Genomic DNA, 15,206 nt, shown 5'->3' on the forward strand with positions numbered 1-15,206 from the left:
TGCAACAGATATCCATTGTCTTATAAATATAACACTTGGTTAGAATTGACTGAGAACGGTTCCTTGTTCTTTTTGTACAGAGTTGCTATTAAGTCACCTTTTATGTTCTCTTTTGAACAGACTGTGTTTCGCTGCTGCTGTTTTTTTTTTAGCTGATAGCTTTGGAATCACTTGGAATAACTTGATGCTTACAGGTAAGTATGTGACTGCTGAAAAATTAAACTCTACACATACAGGGTAATTTGGTTCATTGTCATTGTAATTAATGATCCTGCCTTTTGTATAATGATAACTTTAATGATTTAGTTTGCTCACTTTGCCTTTGTATGTATCTGCAAGGGTTGTCATCTTGCTTGATTGTAATCCTGGGGGTCTTCTGGAAAACAGGGTGAGTTTCAGAGAGGATTAATGGAAAAGTACTTATTTTACTGCTGTAGTAATAAGATGATATAATATATAGTGTTATAAAGTTGTTGTAATTACATTGCGTCATGTTTTTGTCATCAGGTGTTTAAAAAGATTCAGGGAACATCTTTCCAATAATCATTGTCTACCACACCACACCACGTTCTCCTGAGAATGATGATTGCACTGACAGATGCGGCACCATGGCAACCTTAAAGGAACAAGTGTTTCATAATGTATATAAATATTAATAAACTGTCTATGCAGTAGGGAAATTTATTTAATTTCAGTGGTAGGTTAATTCAAACAGCACAAAAGAGGACAAATGTGGTTCAAAATAATACCTTACTGAACTCATGTCATCTCCATTACACAGTGGGTGGCTTTACTTTCATAAAGGAATGCTGAATGTTAATTGAACAACTATAAACTGACCTTAACAAAGTATTCTGGGTGGTAGTGGCCTAGTGGGTAACACACTCGCCTATGAACCAGAAGACTCAGGTTCAAATCCCACTTACTACCATCGTGTCCCTGAGCAAGACACTTAACCCTAAGTTGCTCCAGGGGGGACTGTCCCTGTAACTACTGACTGTAAGTCGCTCTGGATAAGGGCGTCTGCTGTAAATGTAAATGTATTCATTTGTCTTGTTTAGCGTTTGTTGAAATGTCTGACTGTGAACTTTTGCCAGCAGAGGGTGCAATTTAGCTTCCTTCGACGTATTACACAGTATACATAATACTTCAAATTATGTGTAAATTGATTATATTGGCTCACAATGGTCATTATTGCCTACGAAACTAGGTATTTTGCTTGGAACAGATAGTCCCTAATGTTCTTATTAAGTACTAACTGCTAATACCAATTATATTATTATGTTTTTTTTTTAGCTGATAGCTTTGGAATCACTTGGAATAACTTGATGCTTACAGGTAAGTATGTGACTGCTGAAAAATTAAACTCTACACATACAGGGTAATTTGGTTCATTGTCATTGTAATTAATGATCCTGCCTTTTGTATAATGATAACTTTAATGATTTCATGTAAATATTATTGCGATGGTAATATTTACATAATATATGTTTAATACGATAGTAAATTGAAATGTGGCTATAGAACTCCAAATTTTTTGGAACTGAATGATCCGATTTCTGAGGCAAGTCTGTCTAGAGACTTGTCAAAAAACTACAGGACCCAGGAGCGAGGCTCAGGACGCTGCTACCCCTGACTTTCCTGCGACCTGATTGGTCAATTTCTTTTTTTTTTGGAGCTCCGCGATTGGTTAGCAACCTCAAGCGGGGGGACGGGACGCCGATGAACCGTTGCGCCACGGGAGGCGGAGCGTGCGGCGTGTTTCCGGTACGAACATGCCAAGGGACAACAGCGACGCCAGTTCTCCCCGCTGAAAAACGCGCCGAGTTTCACCGCCTTTCGGCCTCCTCCGCGCGTCGGCCTGCCGACTTCACGCCCCGGGCGCACGGAACCCCGCGGAGCCTCGGGAGACGGGGCGCGACCGGCGCGGCGATGGACGCCGAGTTTCAGGAGATCGACGAGCACGGGAATTGGAGCGCCATTTACCAGGTAGGCGCTGGTGGCCGGAACAAGGTGGTGCGCAGGGGGGGAGGAAGGTAACGAGTCTGCGAGACGGTCGCTCGGGAAGCGCGACTAGACGAGTAGCCGCCGTGACATCCATTTAATGGACTAATCGTCGGTGTTTACGATAGCGTTGTCAACTTTAGCATAAATCGTCAAACATTTTGTCTAATTCGTGACCCTTTTAGCACCATTGTAACTTTTGGTGTGCCTGTGCGGTGTCTAGCATTTACATTTACAGCATTTATTACATTTACAGCCACTTAGAATCAGTAGTTACAGGGACAGTCCCCCCCTGGAGCAACTTAGGGTAAGGTGTCTTGCTCAGGGAGACAATGGTAGTAAGTGGGATTTGAACCTGGGTCTTCTGGTTCATTTACATTTACAGCATTTACCAGACGCCCTTATCCAGAGCGACTTACAATCAGTAGTTACAGGGACAGTCCCCCCCCTGGAGCAACTTGGGGTTAAGTGTCTTGCTCAGGGACACAATGGTATTACGTGGGATTTGAACCTGGGTCTTCTGGTTCATAGGCGAGTGTGTTACCCACTAGACCACTACCACCCTTCTGCAGGTAACAACTACCCAGTAACATTCTATGCTCTTAATATATTTATTAAGAGTAACTGTTGTAGATGGCTCAGTTAATTAACATCTACTTCGACGGAAGATTATTTGCTTTGTGGCCAAGAGAGCCATGATGCTTCTTAGATGTATTTCCTCCTGAGACCTAGAAGAAAAAATGTTTTTTTATTTTTTCCAGACAATTTAAGTACCAAAAGAAACATGTTGCAACACTATATGTTTAGTTTTTTGGGGTCTTGGTTAATCACAATTTAGCGTGAATTTTGTTCATATAATGGTGTCTGTGTATGCATATTGTTATTTCATTAGGCTTAAATATGGACTGAAGTTATGATTTATTAACTAGAATAAACTTTCACAAAGTAAAACTTTGGCATGCTGTGTTCTTGAGTGAATGATAATACATGTTGTGTGCGCGTTTCTGTTTTCTAGGACATTAAGCAGCAGTCCAGTGAGCTGCCTTGCAAAGTTGCCAAACTGCCAGAGAATAAAAACCGCAATCGTTACAGGGACGTGAGCCCGTGTGAGTACTTTATTTTCCTGGCTTTCCTATGTGCAGCACGTGCCTGCCATCCGTCCAGCTAATAAGATGCAGTGCTGAGCATGTATACATGTCGCCATGGTGATTTCCCTCATGTATTATTTTTTTTATTATCTTTTTTTAAATGGGCTGTCGTGGTGTACATTTGCAATGAGGTTCATGAGGCCGTCCTGCACGACAGATTTATTTGTGAAAATATAACGCTGGAGTCATTAAGCTTTTTTTTTTTTTTTTTTTAAGTTTTTTTCTTCTTCAGGCTTTACTTCCCTTGACTGCAACTTGTGGTTTCCTCCTTTTTTTGAACTTGAACCTTCAAACTGACTGAGTGCACGTTTGCTTGCTCTTGAATGGCAGGCGCAGGGCCTTGCTGTGCACTTCTCTGCGTGTTGACATGCTAATACAGGTCAAACACAATGCAGTCTTTAAAACAGGAACCCACAGGCCTCCGACTTCTTTGGAACTGAGAACAGGACCAGAAACTGTGTTGTGGTGTTGGTGTCAGTAGAAAAACGCTCATGGGAGCATTCTGCACAGCTGCAGCCGAGCCCTGGTCTCTTGGGCATGCTGAGTGGTAAAAAAACCCCAAAAAAACGAGTGTCTTATGAAGTGTTTTTCCTCCTCTCTCTGTGTTTTAAATGGACGCAGTCGACCACAGCAGAATATGCCTGCAGTTGGGAACAAACGACTACATCAATGCCAGCCTGATTTCGATGGAGGAGGCGCAGAGGAGCTACGTCCTTACTCAGGTCTGTGCCTGGCTTGGGCGGTGGTCCACGTGAACGTAAAATCCTGTGCGCGTTACCTGGTGTCGCAGCGATGAGTAATTTATGGTGTTTTAAAATCGTATGTATTTATTTTTTTAATGACTTTTACCCCCGTGTGGGAAGAACAACAAAATTTTTTTTTTACATTTACATTTACAGCATTTATCAGACGCCCTTATCCAGAGCGACTTACAATCAGTATTACAGGGACAGTCTCCCTGGAGCAATTTAGGGTTAAGTGTCTTGCTCAGGGACACAATGGTAGTAAGTGGGATTCGAACCCGGGTCTTCTGGTTCATAGGCGAGTGTGTTACCCACTAGGCTACTACCAATGCATGTTGCAGAATGAAATGAAATGACACCCACAGCACTTCATTGAGCATGTGCGTCCATACTCTTTCCAGTAAGTGGAAGTGTTTAGACAACCATGGTCACGTGGCAATACTACCATTCATCATCACACAGCGTGATGACGAAGCACAAATGCTGATTTGGGAAATAAATAACCGCTGAAGTGGCGAGTCAGGATAAAGTAATGCTAAACAGCAGACTATTAGCATGGTTTTACCACAGTGTAACCGTTTAGTTAGTAATGACTATAACAGTGCTGTGTGGCCTAATGGTTTTAAAAGGATTTTTCCTAGTCAATAAAAATGCACGGTACCAGTGTGGTTTAAACGTAGTGCAGTCCGAATGCGTTTTCTATTGCCGGTTGACCAGTGACAATGCAAGGGTTAAACCAACATACTTGACCAACTGTATAATATCTTATGTTCCGCTGCTCCGCTTCAGCTCGCTAAGGGAACATTCCAAATAAATTCTCAGATGCCACGCGCAATTTCAGAGGAACGTCCCGACTGCATTTGGCCCGTCTCAACCTGTTTCATTTGCGCCGGCACAGAGCTCGCTTTCACAGTGCGGTTCACCTGGTCTCTTCACTACGAGCCGGTTGTATGACTAGCCAGGCAAACTTGTAAAGTTGTACCTGTTCGGTTGTCACAAAAGAAAGCGCAGTAGCAATTTGGTCCAATTCCACTTCCTTAATCTGCTCGATAAATTTGGAGTCTTTATTCGGTGGGAGAGTTCTTGCTGAAACATGCTGTTCAAGTGTAATCAGGTAGAATTAGGGTAGGGCATGGCGATATGGCCTAAAACTAATATTGCAATAGTTTAAACTATTTTATGATTCACAATTTACATCGCAATACCTAGAAACTTCCTCTAAATCATTGTGTAAATTCAAGAACCAAGTCGTCCGCCTCCCTTTCCAATTGAAGTCTCGGTGAACTCGGTGGATTTTATAATTTCTTTTAGCAGTAAAGCGGCCAGCAACCCTGCAAGCGGCGCTCCGTGTGCGTTATGTGATGCTTGACGTGCGAACTTTAGAAACAAGGTGTTGAAGCAGGGTCTCAATCCAAGATTGAGGACAGGTTGAGTGATTAAAAGTTGACTTAACATCATGCCGCAAGGAGTTTTCCGGATGGGTGGGGCAGCGCGCTGTCTGCTCTGTTTAACGTTTTATACTGGATGGCCACGATGCATTGCACATGGAACATTCACTATATTCGATACATCAATCACCCCTAATTCATGGTACAGTTAAATGCCTATTTTAGGTTGTCTTATATCAGAACGACTGTGTTTTCTCTGCAGGGTCCCTTACCCAACACTTGTGGCCACTTCTGGGAGATGGTGTGGGAACAGAGAACTAGAGGAGTTGTGATGCTAAATCGCGTCATTGAGAAAGGATCGGTGAGTCCATTATCGGGGGGGGGGGGGGTCAGTGTTTCACAAAGCAAGATTACTTGGTCATCTGAATAATTTAAACTGGTCATGAGTTTCAACATGAAAACTCCTAGTGTGATTTTGTTCTTGACCCGGGGTTTCTGTTCAGTTTAAATATCTAAAGTGAAGTGATTGTCACATGTGATACACAGCAGCACAGCACACGGTGCACACAGTGAAATTTGTCCTCTGCATTTAACCCATCACCATGAGTGAGCAGTGGGCAGCCATGACCAGCGCCCAGGGAGCAGTGTGTGGGGACGGTGCTTTGCTCAGTGGCACCTCAGTGGTACCTTGGCGGATCGGGATTCGAACTGGTAACCTTCTGATTACGGGGCCACTTCCATAACCGCTAGGCCACCACTGCCCCGGTGGGCCACCACTTCCCCGGTATATCAGATTTCACGGTAGGCTTGCGTTTTTGAGCGTTAAAATAAATTCTCTGCTGGCAAATCCAGTTCGAAACAAATATAAAACCCTTTGCACACTTGGTGTGAAGGCAGCAGAGTTGCATGCAGGGTCTAAGCCAATATCCACAAATTCAGTGCAACACAATGACTGTAAGTGATACGTTTCAAAAAGCAACAGAGAAACTCTGGATTTACACACCTTAACAAAACACCAGTGATTTAATAGCAAAGAAAACGTAGACGTGGTGAAATGAATGTATTTTTATGGATGAGTTGTATTTTTTTCTAGGACTCTAATTTCCGATTGGTTAACAAGAGTGACTTTTGATCTTGATAAAAAAATAAGACACCCGTGATAACTTTTTTTAATACACACAGTCTTCTTGATAATCTTAGGGTGCTTTCACACCTACAGGCTACCCCTTGAATCAAACTGAAGTTTGTTTCCCCCTTGGTGCAGTTCATTTGGTCCGGTGTGAACACCGTAATCGCACTCTTGTGCGGACCAAAATAACCGCAGTGAGACCCCCAAACAGAGGTGCTCTTGACCCGAATGAAATAGTGAACTATCGCGTGAACACATGCCAAAACAGGACAAACGCTGTAAATCACATGAGTTGAGAACAGTGGATTATGGGTAAATTTGAATGTAGTCATTTCATACTGTCAGATTATTTTTGTTTGCACATCTGACCAGTAAGCCGAGAGAAAGTTCTTGCATGATTTAAAGCAATGTACTTTGGCTCGCTTGGATTTTTCCCTGTTGGGAAAGGAAATGGGACCAAGAGGAAAATTAATATAATGTTCAAAACTCAACTGATTCTGACCAAAGAATCAATGATATGCATATTCTATACCTACTGAATGTCAAGTTGGATTTCAGAACAGTTTACCTGTGATGACTAGGGGTGTTGAAATGAATCTCATAATCAATGCAGCATGATGCAGACATGGGCGATTCTGCATCGATGCAGTGCAGGACATAATCGATTTTACCACAATGACGTTGCTTGGTGATTTTCTGGTGGCGGCATAACAATTCAAGTTAAGTATTGCTGGTAGAGGCTGTGGCTGCCTTTTTAATAGTTCAGCACCGATCTGGGTAGGATTTTTGGCGATTATTTACATTTACAGCATTTATCAGACGCCCTTATCCAGAGCGACTTACAATTGGTAGGGGGACAGTCCCCCCCTGGAGCAACTTAGGGTTCAGTGTCTTGCTCAGTAGTAAGTGGGATTTGAACCTGCGTCTTCTGGTTTTATAGGCGTGTGTGTTTCCCACTAGGCTACTACCATCCTGCACAGAGCTCTGTGTCTATTTATGTTTCGACTATTTATTTCATCTTCATTCTAGACAGATCTAGGATTTGCATAGTGGTTACATATTAATTATATTGACATCTGATCTTTTTGAGAATTCCTGGCAATTACATAGAATCTTATGTTATTAGAATGAAATTATGTTTTCTCTAATTAGATTATGTAATAATTTCCGAACATATTGCAGAGCTAAACGCAAGCTTATTTGAATATTCAGCACAGACGTTATGCTTGTGTGGTTACTTCCGAGAACTGTTTTCCGTGTGACCGTCCTGCACGGAGGGCAAAACATCTTTAAATTGATCGTGTGCACCTAGAATTTTGGGTTTCGAAGGTATGCCCATACCCTTACGTCCTTTCTTTTTTTTGTTCTTCCAGATTAAATGTGCCCAGTACTGGCCTGAGCCAGAGGAGAGAGAGGCCGTTTTTGAGGACACAAATTTCAAGGTGGTCCTGATCGCAGAAGACGTGAAGTCCTACTACACTGTACGGCAGCTGGAACTGATAAATCTCTCGGTGAGAAACAGATCTTCATTACTGATCAGATTCTGTCTTGTGTAGAACACTCAAAACACCTGTTGCTGAATGAGCCTCTCAAGGAAGTGATTCACGCCCCATCCCCCAATTTGTTTTCCCCCTTGTATCCAGACTCAGGAAACCAGAGAGATCCTTCATTTCCACTACACCACCTGGCCTGACTTTGGTGTTCCTGAATCTCCAGCCTCCTTCCTGAATTTTCTGTTCAAAGTGCGGGAGTCTGGCTGCCTGAGCCTAGACCAAGGCCCAGTCGTGGTCCACTGCAGCGCGGGAATCGGACGCTCTGGAACCTTCTGTCTTGTAGACACGTGTCTTTTACTGGTATGTTCCTGTCCTTGTTACAGAGTACAAGAGAATGGAACATATGTGCATGTTCCACTGTACAGTCAAATTGGCTTCAACCACCAACATAAAAACTCGATGAGCGATCGGGCCTTCTGTGCTGCTGCCCTGTGCCTGTAGAACGTCATCCCTGAGAGCACCACAGTTAGTGGACCGTTTTGAACAAGGACTAAAGACCTTAATTTTTAGTAGATTATACAGCTCTTCATTGATTTTAGTTTCAAATGTGTTATTGTCAGTTTCTTTTGCTTTTATGATGTAGCACTAACATGCATTATACATTTTTTTTTTTTTAAATATTGGTTCATTCATTTGTCCGGATAACATACAATATTGGGATCATCAATATTAATCAATTATTTTTTTTAAATAATTGATTAATCTGTCGATTATTTTTGATTAATCATAGAGTCTTATTAAAAAAGAAAAGCATACATTTCCAACCCTTCAAAAACAGAACAAAAATCTTAACAAAGTGCACACGTTGCTCCTTGAGCTGTTACAACAACATTTACAGCATTTATCAGACGCCCTTATCCAGAGTGACTTACAATCAGTAGTTACAGGGGACAGTCCCCCCCTGGAGCAACTTAGGGTTAAGTGTCTTGCTCAGGGACTCAATGGTAGTAAGTGGGATTTGAACCTGGGTCTTCTGGTTGATAGGCGATTGTGTTACCCTCTAGTCAACTACCACCCATTAATAATAATAATAATAATAAAACAATAATAATACTAATAAAATTAAACAAAAATAAAAATGTATTGTTCTGCCAGCTCAGGTGAATAATTTATAAAAAAGGATTTGAATGTCAGAACCTGTTCTCTACTCTACACTGAAGACACACACGCTCGCAGACGGACGCGCTTTTGCAGACGACCACACTCACAAACTCTCACACTGACATCAGTCATGCAAGAATGTCACAGCTTTAACTGGACCGTTAACATGCAAATTAAAGCCACGCAGTTCTTTATGCGCTGCCAGATCATTTGGAGCCAGCTGTGAAATGTGAACCTCAGGTACCTCACCTCACCTGTTGGCAACAGGCAACAGAAATGGCGTATTTTAGTGTAAAGCCACACGTTAAAATGCAGGCGATTATGGCCCATATGGTCTTTCATCTTTCCTCTACTTCTACTTTTTAAAAAAAAAATGTATTGTTGCTTTGCCCCGTCTGAGGTGCTGAACTCTGCAGGCATTAGTGTGCAAGAGAGACCGAGTATGTTTCATGCTCAACTACTTTTTTTTAAAATAATCAAATGTCTCTGCGTCGCACGACACCATGAATCGATAATGAAATTCGTTGCCGACTCTCTTTGTAATCAATTTTTAGTGATTTAACAGATTTGTTGATTCAATTGGGGTTTATGAGTGTATATATAATAATATATCGGTGTTTGAGTGTATACAAACTCAATCAAATACACTCACACTGTAGACAATGTCACTGCTTTACCCAACCTCACTGCATTAGTCTGGGGTTTCTGTATACTTCATGTTATTTGTGATATTTAGTTGCATTTATTCTTCCTGAATTATTCTGTTTCAGTACCTGTATGGGTGAGGAACCTTGTTCTAACTTTGACCTCCATTGCTTTCAGATGTCCCTGCGGAAAGATCCATCTTCAGTGCAGATCAAAGATGTGCTGCTGGACATGCGACACTATCGCATGGGCCTTATTCAGACTGCTGACCAGCTGCGCTTTTCCTACCTCGCTGTCATTGAAGGCGCCAAATACATTATGGGAGACTCATCTGTGCAGGTATGAGTCACGGGATGTGAATTAATTTTATTGCTGGTCCCAGGGATATGATTCTGTCTAATACAGTGGAACATGATATAATGACCAAACAGCTGAGCCTATAAATGGATATACTGTTTGAATTTTTTTCCAGTTAATCTGATATTTTTATCACCCCTGTCTGATATCACTGTTTACATAAGAACTGCAAAGATTAAACCTTTGCCATGCAGTCACCAATCATTTTTACTCACTTAGTTCATGTTGGCGCAAAATGTAATACATAACTTGTATTTGTGGCCCTGTATTGTAGGAGTCATGGAAGAAGCTGTCAAAAGAAGAGGACGTTCCCCCGGAGTTCACACCACCACCTCCACCGCCTCCCCGCCCAATTAAAGAGGACTCCCACAATGGCAAGACTGAGAACAGATTTTTCCCCTCTGAAGTAATCACTCCGGCCACAGCAGTCACACACAGGTATAACTCTAACTTAGTACCACAGACACACACTCACACCAATGCTGTTAGCATATAGAGTAATTTCTTTATTACCGTTAATTGATTTATCACATTTAAATGAGTCTGTGTATGTTGTACACTGTGTGTTTAAGTAACAGCAACGTTTTATTTTTCTCTTTGAAAAAATTAAGAAATGTAAGGAAATCTGAGGTTGACGGACTCTCCTCTCCTCCTGCACCCTGCCCACCACCCCCTGGTCCAACCCTCCAGGCCGAGCCCCCTCCAAAGCCTCCTCGGACGTTGGTGGAGAGTGAGGTTGGGGGGCCAAATCATCAGGGCGCCTGGAGCCCCCTGGTGGCCAATATGTGCATCTGCACTGCCCTGGCGTTCGGCGCGTACGTCTGTTACAGAGTGTATTTTCACTGATCTTCCTGCCCACTCTCTTTTTTTGTATATTCCTACCTCCCTCTGAATCAAAAGGCCTCGTACTCATCCTGCCTGCTCTGGTGCCCCTTCACACAGAACACACACACACATACACACAATCCGTTCTATTACTCAGGGCCTCACAGTTCAGGTGTCATATCCTATAAATTGATGCTCAAAACAGGAAACAGAGTTTTTTTTTTCCTCTCACAATTGCTGTATCAAGGAAGGGGTGTGTTGCACTGGCATGAGTGAGGGTAACAATAGGATTTTTAAGGGAGTGCTTGCATATGTGCGTGCCCTAGATATGGCTGTAATACATTCTGGAGGCTAGGGATCTTTCCCACCAGGGGGCGCTTTAATCCCCCAATAACTGTTTGTGTGTGTCTGTGCAACTATGTATATATACATGTGCGTGCACACATGCACCATAATGATTGTCGGGGTTTGCTGTGGACTCCATCTCTTATCTGCTGTCTCAGAGGTAGGCATAAAAATTACATTAGGTAATTGTGATGTTTTCCTGACTGCTTTTGCATCTCTCTCTCTATACATATACATATACACACACACACACGCACACATATATATATAAGAGAGAGAGTCTTTTTTTTTTTTTTTTTTTATCAGCCATCTGTTTTAAAACTGTTTTTTGAAGCAGGGTTAATGAGGAGATTGTTTTTGTACTCGTTTCCACCTGTTTCAGAAATTGCATTTGCACTTATATTGAAAACAAAGTTGAATAATTCCAAAAAAAAAAAAAAAAACATTGTTCACTTTTTTTTTTTTTATTACACTCATTACTACAAATCCAGGTATTTCACTGTTCTTAAAATCCTGTTTTGTACCAGAACATTCATATCCAGTCACTTTTTAATGCTTTTGCTCCAGTGTTTCCTAAAGACTGGGTTAGCCACACAACAAGAGAGGCTGACCTCATTAACACTTGACACCACCATATCCGCCTTTGAGGACATGCTGAGCTGAGCCCCCTCCTCTTTTTCTGCTAGCAATATAAGTATGTTACGGAGACAGACCCTTTAAACCAGTTTTCTCTTACTCCCTTTAGAGGAACAGGATTGCAAACCATTGCTTCAAAGCACCCATGTCCATCTTTCTACTGTGTGTGACTGTCATGCATACAGGGGCAAACCAACCAAAACACCAGCACGGGGATCCAAATGAACAGAACACGTAGCAGTGGTGTAGTGCGACTGGCTATTTTTATTATTATTAATCATTACTGTTACTATAAGTAATGGCACTTTTATACTAGCACACTAGACCAGTCAAACGCAACCTGATTATGACGCGCATTATGTACACTCGTCCCTCCTCCCATACCAGGTAAATCTGTGGGACTGAATTGCAGGGTGTTTGTGTGGTCCTCTGTTTAGAGCTGTTTGAGTAAATTGTGTTTGCCTTTGATTTGGCAGAATTTGCCAGTCTGCTGGCATCTCGTGGGTCGTAGCTGTTTTCTAGGGGAGGAAAAAGGACACATTAAAAAAAAAAAAAAGAAAAATTCTTATATGGCAAGACCTGATGTAGAATGTAATCTGCCTCTCCCACAAACCCACTAGCTGTACCAAGCAGGTTAAGTTTCATTATTATTTAATTTATTGCATTTTTGGGGGGTAGAAACACAATCACATCTAACATCTGGGCCTCAAACTCGTAGCCCAGGAATCCATGTTTTTGCTCACTTTCCTAAATGTGCTAATCCACTGATATTGTTTGATTTATGTTATCCATCATATTCCTTTTGTAAGAAAAAAAAATACTGCATTGTTCATGTTTGATCCGATTCTAGATGGATGTTTTATATACAGGTTGAACTCTGAACAAATGCTGTAGTAATAAAACTATATGACTTAAAAGACTGGCCTGGATGAATTGATGTGCTTAATACTTTCCTTTCTACAATCATAAAAAAACAAAGATAGACAACCTAGTCTGTCAAAATCCGATTGGATAAAAAATAGTCTTTGCAGTCTGTTTTTTCAGAGTTTAAATTTATCAAGATACAGATGAATACCAAGCAAGCTGCACGTTTTCAGTCCTATTGCATAATTTTAACTCAAATTTCCCAAAATGATCAAACCTGTCGGTGGCGGATTTTCCCATGTATGACAATTGTTGCCCCCATTGCTGCCAACTTTTTTTTTCTACTCCTTCAGAAAGCATCAAATCTAGTGACGTTTTTTGACAAGCCTGAACCTGAACAACTTTGTGGTCCTTATTGCCTGAGACCCAGCCTGCTCTATCGCCGTCTGTTCTGCCGATTATTTATTCCCCCCCCCCCCCCCCCCCCCCCCCCCCAGCTCTAATATATTTTAATTAATTAGAGTATCAAACAGTGGATACCTTTGTGGCATGTTTTCACAGTTTCGGCACCTCCAACATCAAGGGTGCATTCCGATTGAAGTGGACCTCGTGGTGTTCAGACATGTTAACCGCATGGAATACCAAAGATATAAAAGAACAAATAAAATAATTAAGCTTTAATTATTGTACTATGTCAAAGGTTTTTGGTTTATTATTTGAGTATTTCAGTAGGTGCACAGAATCAGCAGTAGTGATGTATTGTGAACTGTGCGGTAATGTGGATGGAATGGAAAAAACACACCAGGTACCCGCGTTCGCTGAAACTCCTTTTACTAAAACATTTGATCACCCAAGACATAAAAACACTATGACTGGGAGACCCCATCGCCCCCTGTTGGGCTCTGCAGCCCGTGCATGATGATGCAAGTCATAAATTAAGTCAATAAGTCTCGTTATTCTTCATGTACAGTTCTGCAGAGGAGAAGTCACATATCATATCTGACAATTTGACAATTTTCCACTTCATCCCACTCACCAATGAAAATAATGAGTTCTGGTGGACCGATTACCGTAATTACACCTTGCGAACAAATGCTGAGGACCATGACGCCTCTTGGGTAGATGTCGACAGTGTCTGTGCAGTTGTGGCAGCTTTCCTCCCCTGAAGAGTTAAGAATCTTTTCTTTGTAGGTGTCAAGTTGTGTCAGAGTAGCCTAGAGAACTATTAAAATAGTTCATTGGTTTGTCCCTGGCCGAGATAAGAACACATATTTACTGTGTTACTCTCCCACATCTGTGGGAGACCGATGAAGATTACACCGGTAAATGAAACATTTTGGCTGTTTAAACAGGGTCCCGGTCGCTCCCCAAAATCTTCACAATTTGGTCCAGTGGCTCAATAGCCGTTGTGGAACAAGAAACAAGCTGGTGCAGGACGTGGCCACGGCACAATCGTCATAGAGAGAGAAAATCTGAGCTCAATTGCTGGACGCACCTGCCAGTCTCCTGCATTGCCAAATGTCTTGGTGTTTCAAGGACAGTTTACATGAGGCTGAAAGGATTTGATTTATCTCTGAGGCTCATACAGCACAATGACTTGATAACATCACATCTGCAATCATGAGTGGAATGATACTGGGACAGTAGGCTTCTGCATTCAATTGTGGAGAATGATGACTTCCATGCATCCCGTTGGTAATGTTTCAGGTCTTCTTACGGATCCTGTGTTGTACAAAGAATTTATTCTGTGCGGGACCCTCTCTCCTTGGTCCATTTTGACACAAGTCACAAGCTCATAATGTAAACTCACACACAGTTTTGGGATTGTGTGGGTTCAGTACAATACATTAAGATATACATGTAAAATAATATTTCATCTCGACGTATCGTACATTCACATTTATCTCATAGCTTTGTTACATTTAGCAAATGTAGATTCTTTTAAAAATATGAAGTACTTCTGATGTAATGCTAATAACTACTTGTCAGTACATAAGATTGTAAATATGAATTACTAAAGGCTGTCTTTGAACAATTGACCATATATGGGTCCATATTGAGAGACGTTATTGACATGTCCTTTCACATTTAGTATTTATATGACAACTAATAAAAATAAAAAAACCCTGAGAAATCACATGTACATAAGTATTCACAGAAGTCTTTATGGAGGATTGTGCTTATATCCTAATATATTCGAATATCTGTTGAACGTCCAACCTGAAATGAACAGTTTCTTGTCAGCAAATTTCACTTGTCAAATCTGGGTCTGAAGTCAGCCTACCAAGTCAAGGGCGGCTGTACACTCAGCTACTATTAGACCCCTTAAGGGTTACAAGACGTCTTTGGAAATTCTTTACTTTTTACTGTTTTATCACCAATAAATCATATAACAGAGCTAGTAACAGCCATTTAAGGGTATACCAAAGGGGTTTGGTTCAGATTGGGATTATTAGTAACTGTGAAGT

At 41.5% G+C, this 15,206-nt stretch overlaps 1 protein-coding gene across 1 annotated transcript; it reads left to right on the forward strand.

Annotated features, from left to right (window-relative positions):
* Window positions 1–1,296: 1,296 nt before the first annotated feature.
* Window positions 1,297–12,791, forward strand: ptpn1 (protein tyrosine phosphatase non-receptor type 1). The gene is made up of 10 exons (XM_028993349.1): window positions 1,297–1,338; window positions 1,679–1,989; window positions 3,020–3,110; window positions 3,774–3,874; window positions 5,546–5,644; window positions 7,786–7,923; window positions 8,056–8,265; window positions 9,889–10,050; window positions 10,343–10,506; window positions 10,680–12,791. The coding sequence occupies exons 1-10, from the start codon at window positions 1,329–1,331 to the stop codon at window positions 10,912–10,914; spliced, it is 1,521 nt and encodes a 506-aa protein (XP_028849182.1). The 5' UTR covers window positions 1,297–1,328; the 3' UTR covers window positions 10,915–12,791.
* The last annotated feature ends 2,415 nt before the right edge of the window (window positions 12,792–15,206 follow it).

Source organism: Denticeps clupeoides, chromosome 10 (assembly GCF_900700375.1).
Source record: "Denticeps clupeoides chromosome 10, fDenClu1.1, whole genome shotgun sequence".
Lineage (NCBI taxonomy): Eukaryota > Metazoa > Chordata > Actinopteri > Clupeiformes > Denticipitidae > Denticeps > Denticeps clupeoides.